General features: G+C 44.5%; 1 protein-coding gene across 1 annotated transcript; it reads right to left on the bottom strand.

The window, feature by feature from the left end:
- Positions 1-427: 427 nt before the first annotated feature.
- On the bottom strand, positions 428-24,059 carry LOC130483979 (b(0,+)-type amino acid transporter 1-like). The gene is made up of 6 exons (XM_056856894.1): positions 23,310-24,059; positions 16,451-16,584; positions 9,456-9,585; positions 5,338-5,462; positions 3,628-3,715; positions 428-661 (listed from the first exon to the last, which is right to left on the bottom strand). The coding sequence occupies exons 1-6, from the start codon at positions 24,057-24,059 to the stop codon at positions 428-430; spliced, it is 1,461 nt and encodes a 486-aa protein (XP_056712872.1).
- Between the last annotated feature and the right edge of the window lie 1,131 nt (positions 24,060-25,190).

Below are 25,190 nucleotides of genomic sequence, written 5' to 3' on the forward strand. Positions count from 1 at the left end.
GAGGCTATCGTATTTTGGTCACGTCATGAGACGACAAGAGTCACTGGAAAAGACAGTCATGCTAGGAATAGTCGAGAGCAGCAGGAAAAGAGGAAGACCCAACAAGAGATGGATTGACTCAATAAAGGAAGCCACAGCCTTCAATTTGCAAGATCTGAGCAAAGCTGTCAAAGATAGGACATTTTGGAGGACTTTCATTCATAGGGTCGCCATGAGTCGGAAGCGACTTGACGGCACTTAACACACACATCAAAAATTAAATAATGCACTACCACAAGGAACATACTGGATTTTATTCAGTGTTGTATATTCTCACATAATAAAAACCTTCACAGTTGCTCCCACTAAAACCCCCTCCTCTACCAGCTGCCCTCAAAAAAACCCCTCCCCTCCCAGCTGCCCTCCCTACAATCATATGGATACTAAATCAGTTCACATTCTTTTCAGCTGTGGCAACTTCCAGAAGCAGCTGCAGATGCAAAGTGAATCTTCCTAAGAAGGCAGGATGATGCTGGTAGCGCACCAAGGGGAAATAAAAGATGACCCCACTGAAAATGAAGAGGATGACATAGAGGAACTCAGTCTGAGGTTGGTCAATGATAGGCGCCAACACAAGGTAGACAGATGTCATCAACACAACTATTGGGATGATGATGGGTACCTGTGTAAGCAGAGCATATATTCATGGAAGGCATACATCAGGGATACTTCTGGGGTAGCGCTCAAGTAGCTCTTCAAAAATATTTCCTGTTATCCCATGTATCTGACCAAACTATAGCAGAACATCATGGATCAGATTGACAGTGTAATCCTAAATAGAGTTACACCTTTCTAAGCCCAACTGGTGACATTCTGGTCTTTTATACATGGCTGTTTCACTTGCCATCGCCCCTCCAATGACTTCGGGTCTTTGAGTAGATTATGCATGCCATTTCTGACTGCCAGAGGTTGTCTCGCTCTCCCCCTGCATTTCCACGTTTTGCCTGCATTTTCAAGTACAAGATAAAACAGGTCTCTAAAAACATGGGGAAACGCAGGGGGAGAACAAGGCAACCCCTGACAGTCAGAAACAACATGCATAATCAACACAAAGACCCAAAGTCATTGGAGGGGTGACAGCGAGGAAAACAGCCTTGCAGTAAAAGAACTCTGTTAAATTTTTGGTTATGCATGAAGTTAAGCCAAATTTTTGAAGCCAATGGGTCAGAAAAATGTAAATCTGTTTGGGATTCCACTTCGTATCCCAGTAGATTAGTGTTTCACAATGACCCTCTTTGCTTCTGTCCTCAGAACTCCAAACCAACAAGAGGAGCATGTCAAGGTAAAATGGAGAGGAGAAAAAACATTGTATACTAGTTTGGGTCCCCATTGTGAAGAAAAGTGAGGTATAGATTAAATAAGTAAGTAAATAATTAAAGATAGCTAGGAGTTACAAAGTTTTCAGACCGTAGACCTGAGGTCAGATACGCCACTGCTTCATGGCCAAGTAGGGTAGCAAAAATAACTAACAAAATACGTTTGGCTTTTCGAATAATTTGCCAATCTTTGCTCTCCCAAATGAATTGTGCAACAGTTACTTCTCCATATAATAGTGCACAGATTTTGCCAGGTCCTAAACGTGTTCCACATAGAATTTTCTCCCTTGCAAAACAAAACCCCTCAGACCACGTTCATTACAAAGCTGCAATTCAACTTAAATAAGGAATGAACCAATTAATTGCTGTGCTTACATGTGTGGCCCCTGTACCCTCCTCCTGTAGCATGCCTGGCTACACTGAACATTTCCTGGCTTGATCAAGCACTATTACCATCGCTGGTTGATGGTGTACACATCTGTACAACATTAGAAATCCATTACAAGACTTCTGTGTGACCCAATTCCAATGGTGAAATATCCATGATATACAACAATAAGTGACAATGGGCCACACAATATATAAGGTTGTTGCTTTATAGCACACATACCTATTTATAGCACTGCATACCTATTCTCTCTAGTATCAGAGGAGCATGCCTATTATTTTGGGTGCGGTGGAACACAGGCAGGATGGTGCTGCTGCAGTCGTCTTGTTTGTGGCTTCCTAGAGGCACCTGGTTGGCCACTGTGTGAGCAGACTGCTGGACTTGATGGGCCTTGGTCTGATCCAGCAGGGCCTTTCTTATGTTCTTATGTTACACCTTTTACATGCATTTCTGAATGTGTCTCCATAATAATTGTAATTGTATATATGACCACTGAAGAAGGCCATACAGGCTGAAACGCATCTGGTTATTTATTGGTCATTAATATTGGTTTTTATCATCAACAATGTTGGAAAGTTAGTAATTATTTATATATATTCTTTTAATTGATTAGCCTGTATATAAAGCCCAGTATTTTTATTTTTGTGTACACTGTATAATAAATATTATTTTGTTACAACTTTAAGCTCACCTTTTAGGTTCTTTGTTTAGTTCAGGTTGAGTTTTTCCTTTTTCTTCTCTTTTCGTTGGGACCTGCAGATTACCATGTTGGGAACTGCCGATTGGTAAGTAGTAGGGTTGCCAGGTTCCTCTTTGCCACCGGCGGGAGGTTTTTGGGGTGGAGTCTGAGGGCTGGGTTTGGGGAGGGGAGGGACTTCAATGCCATAGAGTCCAATTGCCAAAACGGCCATTTTCTCCAGGTGAACTGATCTCTATCGGCTGGAGATCAGTTGTAATAGCAGGAGGTCTCCAGCTAGTACCTGGAGGTTGGCAACCCTAGTAACTACAAGTAGGTATCAGCATACCCTGAAGTGGGGCAGATGCTAGGGCCCAGGGCTTATGGCAGAGTGTGTTGAGTGCTCATGTTCCTGGTGGCCACAGAAGCAGTACTCGCAACCACGCACACCAGCCAGTGCTGTTGGGGAAAGGGCTGCAGGTTATGTATGTGAGCATCTGTGGTGGGAGGGCTAGTGAGCAGATAGGGGAAGGATGCATAGGCAGATGAGGGAGGCACAAAAGTAGGTGCAAGTGGTGGGCCTAGAGGTGGGCAACAGAGGGGAGGAGAGTCCCCAAGAACTCTCTGCCCAGGACTCCTGAAACCTGGATTCAGCCCTTGGTCACTCCACACAAACTAGGATTGTGAACTAGATTTAAACCAAGGGTTTTGGTCAAAACTGTAAAATTCACCAAAGTTCTTACAATTGGATGTCACAATGATTTGGAGCTTGATTCAACCAGGACATGTTCAGTCAATAGGGTTGCCAGGTCCCTCTTCTCAACCGGCGGGATATTTTGGGGGCAGAGCCTGAAGAGGACAGGGTTTGGGGAGGGGAGGGACTATAATGCCATAGAGTTCAATTGCCAAAGCGGCCATTTTTCTCCAGGTGATCTGATCTCTATCGGCTGGAGATCAGTTGAATTAGCAGGAGATCTCCTGCTGCTACCTGGCAGTTGGCAACCCAGAGAGAAGTGGACATGCGCATGAGCACAGCAACTAAATGTTTTCCTGCCCAGCTGGGGTTTAATTGCAGCGTCTAGGGAAATCTGAATGCAGTGGTAACCTCTAAACCAGATTGAGCAATTTTTCATCCAGGTATTTTACTTGAAAGCATATTGTTGAATTGAATATATTTATTAATGGGCACAACTGACTTTTGTGCTTACCCTGTAAGATCTTGGCAGTTCTGGTTTCTTAATCTTTAAATACAGGAGTCCCGCTATAGTTATACCATAGAAAAGCCAAGCTGTGAAACTGAAATAGAAATAACATATGAAGCATCTAGATCATAAGTGATCATGCATGTAGATACAGCCAGCTATTTTGTTCTGTCTCAATTAATCCCCCTCCTTACTATAAACTGTCCCATATGGCTTTTGTAAATATAGCTCCCATGGTTAGGGTTGCCAACCTCCAGGTACTAGCTGGAGATCTCCTGCTATTACAACTGATCTCTAGCTGACAGAGATCAGTTAACCTGGAGAAAATGGCCACTTTGCAATTGGACTCTATGGCATTGAAATCCCTCCCCAAACCCTGCCCTCTTCAGGCCCCGCCCCAAAAACCTCCAGGTATTTCCCAAACCAGAGCTGGCAACCCTACCCATGGTCCCCAGCATAGCCTTTATGTGGTGGTGAAAGGGTCGTTCTAACCAGCATAAAATCTTCTTGGATCCAACTCAATAAAGTGCTGCTATTTAAAAATTCTTAATAATAAAAGATCATAAATTATGCAAAACAAGCACCAAAAGGACTTTTTAAAATTCCCAGATTCACAGCCATATGCGTAACACTGAAGACAGGATAGTGGAATTTCATGTCACTGATATTTGAACTGGTTCTAGTTTTGTGTGCTAATTTAAAAAGAAATAATAAATATAAGCAGAGTGGCAAAATATGTCATGTGCATAATGATTTGCACATATACTTGAAGCAAACAAAAAACATTTTCTTCCTCTGTATGTTTGAAAACCTGTGAATATTGGGAAGATTTTGGACAATGTAGGGTATAAAGTGTTTAAACAAAAAGACAAACTATCCTCCCCACTCCAATATTAAGGGCTACCAATACTTTTTTAAAGTTAACTGATAATATCTTTTTCTGTTGTATGAAGCTAGTAACATTTCCATGATTGCTAGATCCTACATTTTCTATATCTACCACACAACATTTAGTATATTTGTATTGCCATCCTGAACAGAGTTATAGCTTTCTAAGTCCGTTGACTTCAGACCCAGAAGGCTGTAACTGTGCTTAGGACCACACTTTTAAGTTCTTTCCCCCCATTCTGTCAATACTCAAATTGGCAGCTACCAAGCAGACACTGAACAACAGTTTTCATTTCTAAATGAGCATCTGAGTTAAGTTTGCATGTTGTATGGGAAACATACAGTATTTTACATCTTAATCTTTGTAGCTGTGCAGAATGTGAGTCGGATTGGAAGAACCGTGACCCGACACATGGGGTAATGAACGATGTCGTTTGGGCCTCAGATGCTACTATACCTCATGTATGCCTGATCCTGCACAGAGCTATTGCTCAAATATTGTTAGGGTTGCCAACCTCCAGGTGGTACCTGGAGATCTCCTGCTATTAGAATTAATCTCCAGATTATCAAGATCAGTTCCACTGGAGAAAATGGCTGCTTTATGGCATTATACCATGCCAAGGTCCCTCCCCTCCCCAAACCCCACCCTCCAGATATTTCCCAACCCAGAGCTGGCAACCGATAGTAAACCAGCTGGATCCCCAGTCAGACCCCACCAAGTCATTTAGGTCCTAACAATCTGTAGCAGTGTAGAATTGTGAAGAAAATATAATCCAAATGATACTGGGAAAACCGAACTGTAGTGATGAGAGTACAGTGCATACTGACCTGAAAAGGTTCACTATGTGGCTGAAACTTCCAGGTATAATCATAATTAAAGACACTGCTGATGTAAATATGAGAGCCGGAGAAGGGGTGAGGCGTCGTACATGCGCCATTGATAAGATGTTTGGCTGCAAATCAAGAAACCAAGCAGAAGATAATAAGAAAGCATAATTTTCCTTCTTGGCCTCAGTAGAGCTTTCTCCAAAATTCAGATATCAGACTTTAGCTAGCAAATTGAAAGGCTTGAAGGGCTGTCATATATAGAGGATGGTGCCGAGTTGTTTTCTGTTGCCCCAGAAGGTCGGACCAGAAGCAACGGGTTGAAATTAAATCAAAAGAGTTTCCGTCTAGACATTAGGAAGAATTTTCTAACAGTTTGAGCGGTTCCTCAGTGGAACAGGCTTCCTTGGGAGGTGGTAAACTCTCCTTCCCTGGAGGTTTTTAAGAAGAGGCTAGATGGCCATCTGTCAGCAATGCTAATTCGATGACCTTAAGCAGATGATGAGAGGAAGGGCATCTTGGCTATCTTCTGGGCATGGAGTAGGGGTCACTTGGGGGGGGAGGTAGTTGTGAATTTCCTGCATTGTGCAGGGGGTTGGACTAGATAACCCTGGTGGTCCCTTCCAACTCTATGATTCTATGAAATGAGCAATTAAAGTGAAAATTGTGTTGTAAGGAGTACAATGAATTTCATGTGATTCACCCCCCACCCGTTGTATCACATTCATTTCATTTTGAATGTCACTGTTTTACCCAGCATCCCTGCAACACAGCAGCTGATCTGAGCTCTTTCTATGCAAAACATTCTATTCTAATTGGATGGAAATCCCTTGGATGACAATGGGACAAAAATGTGCAGATGATTCCTGTGGCTCCTGTGCGGTTTGAAAGTCACAGTTTTTGCTGAAGGCCCAAAGGCCCAAACCTGCACCAATATTCAGATAGTTCCTTGAAAACATTCCATAATCGTCTATGGGAGTTCTGTAGTTTGGATTTTAACATCCTTTTCTGGGTGGGCAAGTTTAGAGGAAGAGAAGAATGATTAAAACCTCACCAGAGCACAAGGGGGCACCATACATCTATGCTAAAATACCTTGACCGCTGACTGACACAGTTGCCAATAAAGGTTGGCTATTGCTGCTGCAGAGTTCAATAATCCTCTTGCAAAAGAAGGAAGAAAAACAGGATTTATGCTAGTTGCGTGCAAAAGAAGAGGAAAGAAAAATCAGATAAAATCTGCTGTGGTTGCTTAATCTAACATAGACATGATTTAATCACTCCATTTTTGCAAAGAATTCAGCGTCTGTTGTCAGCCCATCCAATCTAGTGCTTGCCATGTTGATCTGTCTTTTTTTCTGACCTGATCTGTAATTCTCCCCTCCATTAAAACACAATTGCAATGCCAGCTGCCCTCCCGGGTATTACAAGTTCTATTGAGACTTTCCAGAGCTTTCTAGGGTTGCCAACCTCCAGGTGGGGCCTAGAGTTTCCCTAGGATTACAACTGATCTCCAGACTACAGAGATGAGTTCCCCTGAAGAAAATGGCAGCTTTGGAAGATGAACTGTGTGGCCTCACATCTCTGCTGAGCTCCCTCCCTTCTCTAGGCTCCACCCCCAAATCTCCAGGAATTTTCCAGAGTGGAATTGACAACCCTACCCCCTTCTTCTCCGTTGCTTTTGTTCCTCCATTTAATCAATCACTTCCTGTTGACTTGCAATCAATGCATTATTTCTGAATGGATCTTCAATCAATTCATGTCGGCAGAAGGCTTTAATTACTGCTGTCCACTTTGCAGTTGAAGGGGGGTTGTTATTTTATTTCTTTTAGTTTCCACGACCAGTGGGCATTTATGATAATAAAAATAATATCATGATCAATCCCTTGGGCAGCAAAGAGAATAGTAGTAATTACAGGCATCTCCCCCTTCAAACTGATTGAGGATCCATTCATGAATGCTAGTCCACTGTGAGGGAGGAAATTAACCTGAGGAACAGAAATAACAAAGAGGAAAACAAGGAAAGTGTAAAGGGACTGTTGCAGGAGGGTCCAAGACCAGTGCTGGAGCAAAGAGACCTTGAGACCGTGTTTCAGGAAAAACAGTATTTATTTATTTATTTGCAGCTGCAAAAAGACCCAGTCCTGCTCTTTCAAGCATCAAAAAGGGCTGGGCCCCGAACAAAAGCAACAGGTGTCTTTTATCAACTTCCAACAGGTTCATTAATATGGATTATTCATAATGAAGGGTCCATTTGCTATGCATACTACAGTCTTATTCCCTATTGGTTCTATAACACATCTTTTCGCTATTGGTCAAACAACCTTTTATTTTAAGCAATTTCATTGGTTATAAAAGTTCTCCTTAGAATCCTTCATTTGCATATTGGCTGATGTTATACAACATTTTTACTCATGTCTAATTGGTTCTTTTTGAATATAATCTAAACAATATCATTGGATACAGCATCTTTCTAAGAGTATATTTTACACAATATTAGTGGTCAGTTTTGGATACCATCATTTGCATATAAGCTTGGCACCTTCACCGCCTTACAGCATCTTCCCTTTGAAGCTTCCCAATTGACTTCTTATCTTGAACTTCTTTATATCTCAGTTTCGGGCTAGAGCTCGGACTTTTACTCTAACCCCCTACTTCTCCAGGTGACCTTCCTCTGAACTTTTCTTAGTTCTGTTGGTGTTTTAATATTTTGTTCAGTTTTACTGCCACCTCAGGACAGTCCATGGGGAGAAGTGGAATCTTTGTTGTGCATTTTCTCTCTCTTGCAAACATGCATACACATTCTGTTTTTTAAAGTGATTGTTTGCCTAAACATTGGTTGATATTTGTGCCCCAATGGAACAAAATCTTCTAGAACAGCGGCAATAGTACAGGGGCTACTGCCTGTTCTTCCCTCTCTATTCTTGTGAAAGGAGAATCTTGGCTGGTTTGCTCCTTGGGGTCCGCTGCTGTGTTTGGAATTTTCTCCTTTGAAAGTTAGCCCAGGGCTATGGGAAAGAAGTTGGGGTTGCCGGGTACCAGAGAAGAGGAAGGCACTCCATTGGAGCTAGATGATGGAGACGATAGAAAGGGCCATCGCTCTGCAGGTGGCCAGAACAAATGCCACCTTGATTAGTCAAAGGGCTGGGTGGAATAGCAGCCATGGTAACAATTGTACTAAACATTCTTTTGTTCAGATCAAAACCATTGATCCAAATGAGACTTAGGGGGTTACCGCACTTTGTATTCCCAGCGATGTATTAAGAGTTTGAAAATGTTATAAAAAACACCGCTTTAAAAGGGTTTTTGGATACCATGGCTTATAAATGGTTGGAAGACGTCTTCACAGCTAAAGGGGCCAAACAAAGTACGAACAGTATTCTTTATAACATTTTCAAACTCTTAATACATCGGTGGGAATACAAGTGCGGTAACGGTCTTACTTTGGAGTTAACATAATTTAGACACAGCGGTGGGTATTGTGGAATGCTTATGAGGAAAGAAGAAGAAGAAGTAGTAGTAGTGGTTGTTATATGCCGACTTTCTCTACCACTTAAGGGAGACTCAAACTGGCTTACAATCACCTTCCCTTCCCCTCCCCACAACAGACACCCTGTGAGGTAAGTGAGGCTGAGAGAGTGTGACTAGCCCAAGGTCACCCAGCTGGCTTCGTGTGTAGTAGTGGGGAAACAAACCCGGTTCTCCAGATCAGAGTCCACTGCTCCAAACCACCACTCTTAACCACTACACCAATCTGGCTCTCAGTGCTGTGTGAACCTGTTGTTTTAATTCCATATCCAGTGGGTATCAGAAGAAGTCCTTCGGCATCTATAATGGGCATTAGTGTGGAAAGGACTTACAGTGTCGGCTGTACCCACTTGACAAATGCCCCGTGGTTTATTTCTTGCTACAATAGGACCTGCAGCCCCTGAGAATCTGCAGGAATGACCTAATTGGTTGGGAGGCAGCCACAGTAATACATGGAAGGATCAAATATGCATATCTTCTTAAAAAAAAAAAAAACCACCAAAAAGTGATAGGATTGCAGTGGATGTAAGAGAGCAAAATCTCACTAAATATCTGCATTCAGGTAGCAGAAATACAAGTGGGTTCAGAGTTCTTACCATGTGGCCCTCCCTTGCTGCAATGTAGCCCAAGCGACCTCCACCGAAGAGCGTTCCATGTGCTGCCCCAAATGTAGACAGTGCAACTGACAGTGAGATCAGCCATGCCGAGTTACCCAGGACTTTGTTCCTAAAGCGGGAAATTAAAACTGAATTCAGACGCCAGGGCTAAAAGAGGACGCCCATCTTGTTTTGCCAGATTGTCCTGAATTAAAGGGTGGGTTGGCTAGAAAGGTTTTTCAGTGTTTATGGACCTGGGCCTAGGATTTTGCTCTACTGTACTAAGATAATTGCTCTGCTGAAGGGGTTTGAACTCTGTTTCAGCAGGTCACTTATGCTTCCGTTTCAGCTTGATACTTGCTGTGGTTGATGCCCCACGCCAAGCCAATGCACAAATATCTAACTGGCATGTATTAGAACACCTTAAAAAAGAGCCCCGTGGCGCAGAGTGGTAAGCCGCAGTACTGCAGTCCAAGTTCTGCTCACGACCTGAGTTCGATCCCAACAGAAGTCGTTTTCAGGTAGCTGGCTCAAGGTTGACTCAGCCTTCCATCCTTCCGAGGTTGGTAAAATGAGTACCCAGCTGGCTGGGGACAAAGGGAAGATGACTGGGGAAGGCACTGGCAAACCACCCCGTAAACAAAAGTCTGCCTAGTAAAAGTCAGGATGTGACATCACCCCATGGGTCCGGAATGACCCGGTGCTTGCACAGGGGAACTTTACCTTTTTTATTAGAACACCTCTCTCAAGAACTCACTTCTCATACGTGTGTTTAGTGATACTAATATTACACCAGGAGTTGGGATAACCCACTTTGCATCTCTTTGGGGAAAAGGTATAAAAATCATTCCATTTATATGTCTTTGTTGTCCAGATGAGACCACTTTCCTAGGTGAAATCTAGGTAGAAGGGCCACTTCCAGTACCAAGAAGCTGTATGTCTGGCTTGTGGAATTGTCTCTCAGTTTATACGTGAACAGTTGTCGATGGTAGGAAAGGTGAGATGGTGGTGGTGGAAAGTGACGTCAGGTCACAGCTGACTTTCGGCCGCCCGGTGGGTTTTCAAGGCAAGAGACATTCAGAGGTGCTTTTGCCATGGCCGGTCTCTGAGTGGGCTGAGAGAGTTCTGAGAGGACTGTGGCTGGCCCAAGGTCACCCAGCAGGCTTCATGTGCAGGAGTGGGGACTCAAACCCGGTGGGAAAGTAAGATAAACGCATTTAAATGAATAGATTCAGCAATGAAGGAAGGCCCATGACTCAGTGGTACAGCCCACACTTAGACAGTTCCATGTGCAATCACTTGTATCGCTAGTTAAGTGATTTTAAGTATGAGCTCCAAGGAAAGGCCCTCCTGTGCTCGGCGGACCAATGGTCTGACTTTGGTACAAGGTGGCTCCCTATGTACATAAATTGCTCTCAAGGACCAAATGTATGAAATGTGGCTGGCTTCCTGTTTTGACAATCCTAATTAAAAAGGTAAAGGTAGTCCCCTGTGCAAGCACCGGGTCATTCCTGACCCATGGGTTGATGTCACATCCTGACGTTTAGTAGGCAGACTACGTTTACGGGGTGGTTTGCCAGTGCCTTCCCCAGTCATCTACACTTTACCCTCAGCAAGCCTAGTACTCAATTTACCGACCTCGGAAGGATGGAACTTCCCCTAAAACCAACTTCCGTCGGGATCGAACTCAGGTCGTGAGCAGAGCTTAGACTGCAATACTGCGGCTTACCACTCTGCACCATGGGGCTCTTAATCCTAATTACATATACTTAAAAAGAAGTGTCATTGATTTAGATACAAACGAGGCTGGGATCTTCAACATGCTTACCAGAATCAATGCAATTTACTTATACATAATAGATCTAGGATTGGTGTACAAGAAAGGGTATTAATGCTTTCAGCTTAGGAAAGCAACTATATGGATCTCCCTCGCTTTTTTTAAATAGTGATAGGAACTGTGTTCTATCATATGATATGAACAATTTCATTTTGTACATGTGCCTATTTGCATGCCTTGCTGTCCATCAGAACAGCTGTGCATAGGGTTGCCAACTCCAGGGAAGGGAATACCTGGAGATTTTGGGGGTGGAGTCTGAGGTGGGTGGGGTTTGGGGAGGGACACCAATGCCATAGAGTCCAATTGCCAAGGTGGCCAATTTCTTCAGGGGAATTGATTTCTATCACCTGGAGATCAGTTGTAATAGCGGGAGATCTCCAGCCACTACCTGGAGGTTGGCAACCCTAGCTGTGCATCCGGTATTGGCGGTCTATCCCACCAATTTCAGAACTGGTTAGGTTTTCACCCATGTGCACTACATGGCACACCAGACTGAGATTACTTGTGATGGGCATACTCTAGTTCTGCACCCAGCCTGTGATACAACAGCAAAAGGTCAGATAATCCACCCACTCTTCATTTTATATGTAAGTTTTGAACCTAATAAATGAAAGAAGTATCTAGAAAAGAACATCCTTGCTTTGTCTTTTACCCTGAGTGTCATGTTTCAGTTGCTAATGTTATACTTTCTGGTGTATCTATGACCTCCTGCTCCTCCATATGCTCTGTGAGATCAGCAGTTTTACTGGACACACCATCTGGTAGTCCCCACACCCGTCTCTCCCTGCTTTTTCAACCTGGTGTGGGTCACAGGAACAGGAAAAAAAGGTTAATCGGACAGGAGGAGCAGAGCTTTAAAAGGAGAGGGGGTGGGGAATGGTAACCAAGGAGAACCCGAACAAATATCTTGTGAATCAGGAATATAAAGGGTGGGAAATGCATGGAAAGGTCATCATGACATGAGCAATTAAATAGAATTTGTTACTTGCTTTTGGAGGATGCTTTTCATCACCAGGAATGAATCACATATGGATGCATTAACATAAATAGTGGATGAATCACGTACAGGTATATTAACAGCAATGCTTTTTTGTTTTATAAAAAAAAAGAGGACCGTTGTACCTTAAATTCTGTCTCACTCTAGGAAGGAAAGCAAATTGGTTTTTATTTAATAATAATAAATGTGTAGGAAGTGCCAGATAATAACATGGGGCAGCTGTAGCGATTCTGGAGCTCTGGACAAAAACCCGGGGTGGAGCCTCATAATCACGGCCACCTCCCACCAGGGTCCCTGCTGTACCTACCCTCTGCCAACAGGGTCCAAGAAAGGGGCACCCCTCGACTGTGGTTGCCAGGTCCCTCTTCATCACAAGAGGGAGGTTTGGGGGGCGGAGCTTGAGGAGGGCAGGGTTTGGGGAGGGGAGGGACTTCAATGCCATAGAGTCCAATGGCCAAAGCAGCCTTTTTCTCCAGGTGAACTGATCTGTATCGGCTGGAGATGAGTTGTAATAGTGGAAGATCTCCACCTGGAGGCTGGCAACCCTACCTTCGACCTGCACGAAATGGGAGGGAGCTGCTGCTGTCACCAGAAGCTGGCTGCCCGAGCCTCAGATGGGGCAGGTGCGTGTGGCCGCTGCTGCCTAGCCGGCTGCCACCCTCCATTGGGGGAGTTGGGGCAGTAGCTGCCCTCAGTAGGGGCTCGGGGCAGCAACCCCTGCTGCCCATAGGTTAAGACCACCCCTCGAAATTAAACACCAGCCCACAAAATGTTCAAGTATGAAGATTAGCAACATCACTGTTGATACCTAGTGATAAATTACAGCTGACTGTGCCAAGCTTGTTATCCCTTCTTTAGAGATATATTCTTTTTCTGTTTTAATGTCACTTTGCATAATAACAGTGAGCAGATGCAGTTCTTTTTTTTTAGGGGAGAGGCCATGGCTCAGTGGTAGAGCATCTGCTTGGCATGTAGAAGGTCCCAAATTCAATCCCCAGCATTTCCACTTAAAGGGACTAGGCAGGAAGGTGATGTGAAAGACCTCTGCCTGAGAGCCTGGAGAGCCTCTCCTGGTCTGAGTAGACAATACTGACTTCGATGGACCAAGGGTCTGATTCAGTAGAAGGCAGCTTCATGTGTTCATGTGTTCACTGTTCAATACTTTTCTCTCATACACAAACAGTCTCTGACACTTGCAAGTAACGCTCAGCACTTTTTCAGGCCAGATTGGCCAGGGATCCTGGAGGATTATTTTTGGCCATCTTCTGGGCATGGAGTAGGAGTCACTGGAGGTGTGGGGGGAGGGAGGTAGTTGTGAATTTCCTGCATTGTGCAGGGGGTTTGAATAGATGACCCTGGTGGTCTCTTCCAACTCTATGATTCTAGCATTTGGTAAAGTATGCCACAATTAATTAGTCTTTGGATGCCACAAGAATGTCTTTTTTGCTGCAAGAGACTTACATGGCTTGTCTTCTGGAATTTGCTGTGAATAGGTGTTACCATGGTAACTCTAGATTTTTGTACTGTTCTATAAATCCCTTTATCCAGGATTCTAAAGCTTCTGGAATGTAACTATCTTCAGTTGTCTTTTGTCTGTTGGCTCAGACTGTAATCAAATGGGGAGGTATAAGAGCCTATGCTACTAGTCTGGGGAAGGGCTGTGCACTCGGAAATTCCCAGTTTCAATCCTCAGCATCCCTAGTTAAAAGGATGAGGTAGTAGGTGATAGGAAAGACCTCCGCCTGAGACCCTGGAGAGCCACTGCCAATCTGAGTAGACAATATTGACCTTGATGGGCTGATGGTCTGGTTCAGAGTAAGGCAGTCTCATGGGTTCTTTATGCTTTAAAAACTCATGGAGGGAAACAACAAAGGTTGCGATACCTGTAACAACTGGCTGGCCCGATAAAGGATAAGCCATTCCAGTTTTATTCTCTATATGATTTGAGAAATGCTGTGCACAGAAATGCCAGTCAGGGATGATGATGTGTGGTGTGAACAAGGGCTAAGTGTTTTAGCTGGAGTACATACCTATCAGGTTCATGCACTCAGAAGCACTCTTGTCTCTCTCTGGTCTCTCACTACGCCCAGGAAATTACGGTTGCCAGGTCCCTCTTCACCACTGGCGGGAGGTTTTTGGGGTGGAGCCTGAGGAGGGCGGGGTTTGGAGAAGGGAGGGACTTCAATGCCATAGAGTCCAACTGCCAAAGCGGCCATTTTCTCCAGGTGAACTGATCTCTGTCAGCTGGAGATCAGTTGTAATAGCAGGAGCTCTCCAGCTAGTACTTGGAGGTTGGCAACCCTACAGGAGATGGAAGTGCAGCACAGACATTTGATGACACCCTGTGATATTTTCTGGTATGGTGATTATACATTCGCATGCTTCCCCTCAAAAACTTTTGAATACAAACTCATTACTCGTATAAAATTATTGAAGTCCAATGGCACCTTTAAGATTAACAAAATTTATTCCAACATAAGCTTTCATGAGCCTGAGCTCACTTCTCCAGATGCACAAAATGTACATCCATAACAGATATATTTATAATTAAAGCTACAGGCAGAAATGGGGAGATATTTCAAAAGAAAGGCCAGTTTAAAAAAACATTATCAAAGGGAAATGTATCCATTCAGAATGGGTGAAGAACACTCCCAAATGTTGATAGACAGGCAGAGTAGGATTAACATAAAATTAAATCAAATCAAGGAAAGTGCAGTGTGAAACATGGTAAGCAGATCCAGTTAGGGTAGTAGACACTATATAAAAATATAGGTGAACTAACTGACATCTATGAAAGGTAGGTCATGCTAAGCTATTAGCACCTATAGTGAGTGAGGAATTCTAAATGGGGGGGGGATAAATATTTGAACCTGGGGGCTATTTGAACCTTTTGATGAGTCATAATTCAGATCTTTCACATTAGATTCTCCCTTTGAAGATCTTTTTAAAAAGAACAGTAACCTTTAGATCAGCGGTGATATGTCCTGAAAGTTTAAAATGTTCCCCCACTTGTTTCTGAATATTAAATGTTTTTAATGTCACTTTTAAAAATTTAGTACATTTCTATCCTACCCTTCATTCAAAGGGCTCAGGCCAATGTCCAACATTCTCCTCTCCTCCATTTTATTCTCGCATCAACCCTGTGAGGTAGGTGAGACTGAGAGAGTATAACTGGCCTACCAAGGTCACCCTGTGAGCTTCATGGATGGATGGGGATTTGAACCTGGGTTTTCCAGATCCTAATCTGACACTCTAACCATTGCACCACGTTGACACATGATGTCCTGTATTATATTGGTGGGTAAACAAGTGCCTGAGCCCTACATGCTACAGCTGGTGTTATTAGGTCCTTTAATACCCCATATGGAAATACTGGTACCAGATTAAACATTTAGGTGTTACTTGTTTTAGGAGCCAAGGTATTGGATGTGTCCTCTATTCTTAACCACTCAAGCTGTCTTCATCCATCTACATACACCTCCTCCAACTCAGCTATGAATTTCTTCCTAAATCGAATGCTAAAGAATTCTATATATTTGGGATACTTTCATCAATGCATATGTACTTTGGAGAGTGCATCTCCTGAGTCTCTCTCTCTCTCTCTCTCTCTCTCTCTCTCTCTCTCTGTGTGTGTGTGAGGAATGTGAGAGAGCATTGAAATGTCACAAACCCATTCCTCCACAAGATGCAACAATCTACTTGCTATGCTCATTTATTCATTTAAATTACTTACATTCCATCATTCACAACAGACTCAGGGCAGCTTTTATGAAAGGCTGTTTCCCTCTTGTTACCCCCCCCCCCATCTGCTTCGGGGCTTTGGTTTGATTATGCATGCCTTTTCCCACTGTCAGCGGTTACCTCTTTCTCCTCCTGCATTCCGCGCATTTTGCCCGTGTTTTCTGGATGCTGTTTCTGGATTACTCTGATGGTCAGAAAAGGCATGCATAATCAAAGCAATGCCCCGAGGCAGTCAGGGGAGTGACCGCAAGGAAACAGCCATGTGTAGAAGTCCTAAGATAGGATTCAGTAGCCCAAAAAGTGACCTTCTTGTTACACACTGTGCAGTTTGTAGATGTACAAGAACTGAGGATCAGGTAAAATGTAGCTGCTTTTGATGGGCATGCAGAGGAGTAGTCAGAGTAGAGAAGTTTAGCTCACCCCCAGGTAATGGCCACGGCTCCCGAAGACAGAAGTTCACTCGGAGTCATGGCTGCAAAGTAACTCATGTTTACCAGCAAATAAAAACATGTAACCAAGGGAATAGCAATCATCATTGCCCTAGGCAGGTATACCTGGAGAGAAAATAAAGAAACAATGTGTGTATGTTTACACAACAGCATGTGTATTTTATACATTTAGCTGATGCATTAACTGACATGTTTCTTGGTATCCAATAGCTGCTTCCGTTTGGAAAAGGGCCTGCTTGGACCGTCAACAAACCAGTCCTGGCTCTCCTCTGCCACATTGGAGCATGGGGTGTTTCAAGAGTCCAGGAAGCAGGTAGCATGCATTCAACAACAGCTGTTTCCTTGGTAGGAGGGCATTTCCTGAGGATGTCTGAACATTTGTGACTGGACCCAGCCTTCATGACAACAATTTTGTGGTTGGCCATACTCTCATCTAGAGTTTCCAATACTGCCTTGGCAAATGCCAGGAGATTTGGGGGGGGGGAGTGTCCATGGATGGCAAAGAAGGGGGAGGAAGTGATGTCACGTCTGGGTGATACTCCAGGCTGCCCCCCCAATCTCTATGGTCATTATCCTAGAGACTATGGGAAATTCCTAGTGTGGGCCATTTTTCTCCTATTCATCACTTTATCGGGGCAGGAAATTGGAGCAGGGGGTAAGTCATTCTCTGCCACAACAAGTAAATAATAGGCAAATTCCCACCCAACCTTGGCAGCTATTTTGTAGTGGTGCCCACTATTTTGCAAAATTCCAAAAGTTTCCATAGGTCTAATGAGGTTGGAGACCCCTCTGTTAGGTAAAAGATTAGGGCATGGGATACTCCATTTAATTTTTCGACCCTGTATCAGATCTCTTCACAACACACTGGGCAATCTTAGGCCAATCACTGTCTTTCAGCCTAACTGCACAAGGTGGTTGTCAAGATGGAGAGAACTATATACACCACCTGACCTCCTTGAACAAAAGGCAGTATAAAAATGTGATAATTTGAACTCTTTATCAGGAAAAACAGCCCATTCCTGAAGGATTTCCTGGCCCAAAAAAATATAAATGTTTAAAATGCATTTTTTAAAGAAATCCATGAAATACTTCCATGGAGTTACACGGGGCTACACCAGCTATTTTGCTGGCGTAGAAACTCTGCATCATAGAGGGGCATTCCCAGGCTGAAAGGGGTGGGAAGCTGACTAATGCCAGCTCCGGCCCTGGGAATGCCCTGGGAACACCCGCCCCCCCGCAATGCTGCTGTGGGCAACCACTTCTGGGTTTTTGCTGCCCACAGAGTAGCACCAGCAGCCGAGACCTGCACTGCTGTGTCGCTCCAAGGCACCGGCTTAAGTACCCTTGCGCCGATATCCATTCCACTTTATCTTGGTGCAAAGTGGTATGGACGCCAGCACAGGGTTATACCAGCTCCTATGGCGCTCCCCCCACACACAGGATTGCACTGTAAGCGAACTCCCAAAAGCAAGGAGCGTATATTTTCCTCAAAGTAATAACATCAAAGTGTATGATGGGAAGAAAATTAGCTAGAGGTATAAAAACGAGATATACTGTATGCAGCCGTACAAATGGTATAATGGAGCCTCTACAACTGTACAAGACTTTTCATACTGAATCACCATAGCATACTTTTGATATATTAATATTTGATATATTAATATTTGATATATTTGATATTTGATATATTTGATATTTTAACATGTCACTTTTATTGTATGCATCTTAGTTACCACCATCTTAGTTACCAACATCTATACATCCACCGCTTAAATAAAGTGGCATGTCCACATTTCTCGTAGCTGAAGATCTGGAAGGCAGTGCTAGTTATTGGCTAGAGTAGGTTTTGGGATATCTCAGTTCAAATCCCCACCTTGCCATGGAATCTTGCTGGGTGGCCTTGGTCATTCTAAGTCTAACCTCCCTCACAGGGTTGCCACGAGGATAGAATAGGGAAAGGAAAACTTTGCATGCTTCTCTGAGCTCCTGGGAAGATGGGTGTGGTAAAAACGTAAAAGACAGATAATGTTTACTTTAAAACTTTCTTGACATGAGCAGTGTACTGTTAAACTGAGTTACATTATTTAAATCCACTGACTTCAGTGGACTTATGAGGGTGTAACTCTGCTCAGGACTGCGCTGCAAACTTTAAAAAAAATTAAGTTGCAACAAATATCAGCTGTGGTTGAGGAAATCAATGCATAAGGTACAATTCACAGTGTGGACTACTTGTGAATTTGGGCTGTCAGCCACTGACTATTTTATGCATTTGATTTTACATTCCACAATCCATGTACTCACAATAGGTCATTTATGAATTTGTAATGTATCGTTTTATATCTCAGCGGCTTGAAACTGGTTGTAGCCATAGTAGTAGCCATGGGAAGGGGAGTATTGGATTGGTACTATGGCACTTTGGGGGGGGGGTACTCCTTCCTCCATATTGTTTTTCTGATGCCACTCATCCTTGCCTCCCAACTCCACTAGGGGAAAGAAAGAGATGGTGCGTATATTCCCCTACTCTTGGACAAACAGGAGCTCTGGTAGAAACATATGGTAGAGAAAAGTGGATGGATTAAAGCATTAATCCAATTATCAGGTGCAGTATCTTGAATCTGGACTCCCTCCCCCAGTGGCTTTTAACTATGAAAAACACTATTGGAATGAATTAGCTACCCAGTTGTACTTTTATGGGTAGAATTCAGGGGAAAGTGGCTCTAGAACATTTTCCTCCAGGACATTGCCACTTATAAAGCAGTAAACAATGTCCCCAAAGTATAGCCACTTACTGCTTATAGTTTACTTCCTTTTTAAAAAAAAGCACCTATGTAGAAAATAAATACAAGATAATATATGCATTTTGACAACAAAATGCCATGGGAAGTATTTTTCTACCCCCTAGCATATATTTTTTTCTACCCCATGAGTTTATTAAGAAGATAGTGATCCCAGGTGCCTGAGCAGAATGGCTCTCCCACTGGGGCCGAATCCTCCTTGAGGCAGGAAAAATCCATGCAACCCTTCATAGGTGGCGTATCTCGCCAAAATAAAGAAGGGGCATTCCAGGACTGAAAGGGCTTTGGAGGCTGCCTAAAGGCAGCTCCTACCCCAGCCCAGCACCGGAACGCCCCAGGAATGCCCCGGGAACGCCCTCCCGGGGGTGCTGCATGGAAGTGTGCTGTCCAGATGCTAGCATGAGGCTGTGCCGGAGTCCCTGGGCTGTACTGCCAGAACAGCGCAGTGAGGACAGCGTCCAGGCCTCCCCGCCGGCATCCGGACCGCTCTGCACGGCATAAGTGGGACGGCCGCTGGTGGCCATCCCACTTACACCGGTGCAGCTCCCTTTTCGCCTCCTGAGCTCTTTTGGCGAAAGAGCTCAGGAATGCACTTTAAGTGTTCTAAGTGGTGCCCCTTCAGGCCAACCACAAACAAAAACTTTGTGGAATGTTTTTAACCCTAGATTCATGAGAGATTTGGTTTCGGATAGAAATATACCCCAAAAGCAAGGTATGTAGGTTTCTTTTTCAGAGGGCAGGTTAAATGTTAAGCTTGCCCTCAGAGGAAATCTGTTCATGAACCTCCCACCTCCATGATCAGGTTAGCCTTGAAATAGAAAATTCTCTAATCCATTGCCCGATAGAAAGGTGGGTGTCATGAAATTGCTACAGTGGGTGAATTAAGAAAGGCTAAATGACTGATCCAGAAGGACCTCACAAATTTAGATATACAGAATTAGAACAGAGTGAGACAAAATGCCCATCAAACCCCATTTAATGATGAACACAAATAGACAGAAAATACACCATCAAGGCAACTAATTAGCCATGAAAAAGGAAAGTCCAGGGCAGAAAGTAACTTTAAAAATGGTGAGCAAGTGAAATATTAACCAGCAATCTAAGAACAGACGATATCCATCACAGAAGTATGTAAGCGGAGCCTCCTCAGCTAGCATTGTCCAGGCGCATAATTAAAAAGAATGCAGAGGCGTTTATTTTAAAAATAAATATGGGACACTATCATGACTCAGGAGATAAACCACACAGTTGAGAGGTTCCTATCTGATATTAATAGCATGCAAAGGTACGATATGTATAAGAGTATGACATAAAAATTAAAGATGCCAGGGCAGTAGCACCTTACAGAGCAACAAGATCTCCGGGGTATTAGCTTGTAGGTCTCTAAGGTGCTAGTAGACTTGAATCTAGCTGTGCTAATTCAGACTAGGGTTGCCAACCTCCAAGTACTATCTGATGATCTCCTGCTATTACAACTGATCTCCAGCCGAGAGGGATCAGTACACCTGGAGAAAATGGCTGCTTTGGCCATTGGACTCCATGGCACTGAAGTCCCTCCCCTCCCCAAACCACACCCTCCTAAGACTCCGCACCAAAAACCTCCCGCAGGTGGGGAAGAGGGATCTGGCAACCCTAATTCAGACCAGCATGGCTACCCTCTGAAACGATAAAAATTTAAACACATTAATGTACTACATCATGTAAAGAGGTTGCTTGTATCTAGTTTGCTATGTGCAACCACACTTATAGTGCACATACTAAGCCCCATTGACTAGACCAAAGTACAAATACTAAGCCCTAGTGACTAGACCAAAGTAATAATCTGAGTAGACCTTCTCAGGATGAGACTGAGAGAAGTAACTGCCAATTGTGGGTTTCCAGCACAGGTATATATGACTGATACTGATAATTTGTACAGTTTCAGCAACGTAATGAGTATATCCACATGACAGCCTTTAAACTGATTCAGCAGTCATTCCCACTGCTGAGGAAACCCCGGGAATTTTAGTTGTGTGAGATGGGGGTGAAGGCGGGAACAAGAAGTATTCAACAGAGAACACTTAGCACACGTTTAGACTACAATTTCCAGGATGCTTTGGCAAAACAGGATATTTACAGTGCTACCATAGGAAGGTCTACTCAGAGTCCTACTCTGGTCTAGTCAATGGAGCTTACACCCAGGAAAACATTTTAGGATTGTGCTGTTACAGAGTGGTGTAAAACTAATATAACAGCGTATTCCTGGGCCAGGAAGGCGCTGCACCAGCATTCCCCCCCCCCCGCGCCAGCCTCCGGACAACTTACGCCAGCATTAGTGGCCCCAACATTGGCGGGAAGGCCCGGATGCCAGGTGCCGCTGCAGTAGCAGCACCCCAGGACGCCGTTGGGACCTTCCGCCAGCATCCCACCAGTGTAAAGGCCCACGCCGGCATCCTGGGAGGACTCCCGGAAGGCATTCCAGGGGCGGGCAGGGGGGGGAGCTGCCGTTAGGCAGCCTCCTGTCCCCTTTTGCCCCGGGAATGCTGGCACGGAGAAAAGGGCCCATTTCACACACAAAAAGCCTCTGAAATGCTTTTTTTGTTTTTCGGCGTGCGGGCAATGGCTTTAGGACCCGGAGCGGCAGCGCCTCCTCCCCGCCATCCACGCACACCGAATCTCAGGAATGCCCTTTAAGTTTGACAAGTCTGATATTGGCTTTGATTAGGTACGTAATCTAAGTTTATTAAATAAACGTTTGATTTAACTTGGAAGAGGAGTTGGTTTTTATATGCCGACTTTCTCTGCCTGAGAATCAAACTGGCTTACGATCTTCTTCCCACAACACCCTTTGAGGTAGGTGAGGCTGACAGAGTTCAAAGAGAACTGTGACTAGCCCAAGGTCAATCCAACTGACTTCATGTGTAGGAGTGGGGAAACCAACCCGGTTCACCAGATTAGAGTCCGCCGCTCACGTGGAGGAATGGGGAGTCAAACCTGGTTCTCCAGATTAGAGTCCACCGCTCCTAACTACTACACCACATTGGATCTCAAGATGGAACCTCATTGGTATACTTTGTAGTACGAAATTCAAATTATAGTATTCGTCAAAGAAGACATATATTCAGTCTGGTTTGGTGATTCAAAGCATGATTCTTTTCAATGATTTCCCTGAGTTAAATTTAGAATGCTGGTTCTTATCTACAAATTCCTGTAAGACTGCCCACAGTTCAGAAAGGAGCACATTTGCACCTGGACTTGTGCAGTCAAAAAGTAGGACCACACTGTGGTGTTGCATGCAGATATACTAGTGTACATCTTTAAAACTGGCGCCTTAATAATATTAATGGTTTCCGGGGGACTTGCTTTTCACCAGTACCCTCCAGTATTACAAAGCTAAGAATCGTATTTGCGGGACCGCCTCTCCTGGTATGTTCCCCAGAGACTGGACGAACTTCAAATGCCAACCTTCTCTTGGTCCCTGGCCCGAAGAGTGTCCGGCTGGCCTCGACCAGGGCTTTCTCTGCCCTGGCCCTTGCCTGGTGGAATAGCCTCTCCGGTGAGACCAGGGCCCTGTGGGACCTTAAAGAGTTCTGCAGGGCCTGTAAGACAGAGCTATTCTGCCAGATGTACGGTTGACGCCAGCTACGGTTCCATTCTCTGTAAATGCTGGCCTCCCCAATCCTCCACTACTTCTCTTTTCCCCTTTTTACCATCCGTGGGGGCCTATTCATCTGTTCGCCCCTCTGTAGCTCCATGTGACAATCTGGGGGACGCCATCGGATAGCTTTATGCTATTTAGGATTTTACAGGGCTGTTTTAATTGCTGTTTTTCAACGTTTTATTCTATTTTAACATATACTGGAGTTTTATGTGAGCCACTCTGAGCCCAGCCTTTGGCTGTGGAGGGCGGGGTATAAAGTAAATAAATAAATAAATCTCTGTGCATGGAAGATGTAAAATGTGCGGGCCAGCCTCTAGCATAAATATATGCAATATAAAATATATGCAGTTGAGTTTGTTACCAACACAGGATTAAAAAAAAAAATCTTCACTTACTTCAGGCTTTTTAATTTCCTCCGTCACGTAATTCAGGTTGTTCCATCCATCGTACGACCACAGTCCCTGATAAAAAGCAATCCCAATCGCTCCAGCCCCATACTTTGTGTTGTGAAAGGCATTCTGAAAAGTTTGCGTCTGCCCATTCGCCAGCAACACCACCCCTCCCACAACAATGATCAGGAGCGCTAAGAGCTTGGCGCCCGTAAAAATGTTCATAACGGAAGTGGCCAGCCTCACGCTAAGACAGTTGACCAAAGTGAGGAGGAGGATGCAGGCGGCGGCGGTGCACTTGACCGCCGCTGGAGGCGAGGCACACCCTGGATAAAAGGGAGCCACGGCGTATTCGGCAAAGCTCAGTGAGATGGCCGCCACTCCCGCGGGCCTCACCACGATGACGGACGTATACGCAAAAAGAAAGGCAGGGAGAGAGCCAAAATTCCTCAGAATGTAAATATATTCTCCGCCGGACTCTTTAATTATCGTTCCCAGCTCAGCATACGACAGCGCCCCGAAGGTGGCCAGAAGGCCGCAGGCGGCCCAAATGATGAGGCTACCGGCAGGGCTACCGATGTTACGCAGTACCCACTCGGGAGACATGAAAATACCTGACCCGATCATAGTCCCCGCAATTAGTGACACGGCACTGGTCAGCCCAATCTCCCGCTTCAGGCTCAGCTTCGTTTCGGCCGTGTCGCTTTGCTGAGCCGCTGAACCGGCCGCTTCTTCGCCTCGTCCCTTTCGCCTCATGATGGAGCCAGCAAAACTTGTTGCTTCGGCGCAAGGACCCGCGACGGCACCCACGGACAGTCAGGAAGAAAGGCAACGTAGACGACACTTTCTGGATCCTTGAATCCGAGTTAATAATTACAGGAAGTCAGCCAAAGAAGCATCCTGCCAAGTTTGGGTGTTACACTTGAGTTTCTCAAAGAATGAGGCTACCGGCAGGGCTACCGATGTTTGTTACAGCTTGCTTAACCTTTCTTTGTTGCAGCTTCGTTAATCCTTTTATACTTATTTCATGTTTTTTTTGTTTTTTTTTTTAAGAGAACGGTTTCATTTTGGCTCAGATCCTGCTGGTCGTCCTCATCTTAATTTCCTAGCTACAAGCAGAGAAGAGGGCATTTAAGTTCTTGCAGTTTACGATTTCCCGACAAGATAGCAGCTTTGCACTTTCATCATCAGGTGAAATGGGAAGGAGATAAGCCCCTGTCTCCGCTGTACTTTATGCCTTGTGACTGATTAAAAAAGCAGTTTGATAATTGTTCACACCAAGGTTGTCACAGTGGTTTTGTTAATAAGTCAAAACAGTGTGAAACAAGTATTATATTACCTTGGTGTGTCTGATGGGAAAACTTTGTCATAAAAGAGCAGCCTGCTGCTAGGAAGGTTTACCAATGTAACTTCCACTGTGTGCAACAGGACTAGTTGCCAAGCAGTGTTATAGCCATTTAAACTCATTGGCGTTAGGGTTGCCAACTGCCAGGTACTAGCTGGAGATCTCCTGCTATTACAACTGATCTCCAGCCAATAGAGATCAGTTCACCTGCAGAAAAATGGCCACTTTGGCAATTGGACTCTATGGCATTGAAGTCCCTCCCTTCCCAAACCCTGCCTTCCTCAGGCTCTGCCCCCAAAATCTCCTGCCGGTGGTGAAGAGGGACCTGGCAACCCTAATTGGGGTAGACAGGAGTAACTCTTCATAGGATTGTGCTGTCAATCTGTGGAGCTGGTTAGGACATGCACAGACCCCCCCCAACAGGATAAATAGTGACCCTGGCACCATTTTGGGTTGTGAAAACAGCACAGTGGGGAGGCTGAAGCCCCTTCCCCCCACATGCTTTGGTCCCAATCTGAGCCAGAATATTAAACACTTTAGAA

The sequence above is a fragment of the Euleptes europaea genome, chromosome 10 (genome assembly GCF_029931775.1).
Source record: "Euleptes europaea isolate rEulEur1 chromosome 10, rEulEur1.hap1, whole genome shotgun sequence".
Classification (NCBI taxonomy): domain Eukaryota; kingdom Metazoa; phylum Chordata; class Lepidosauria; order Squamata; family Sphaerodactylidae; genus Euleptes; species Euleptes europaea.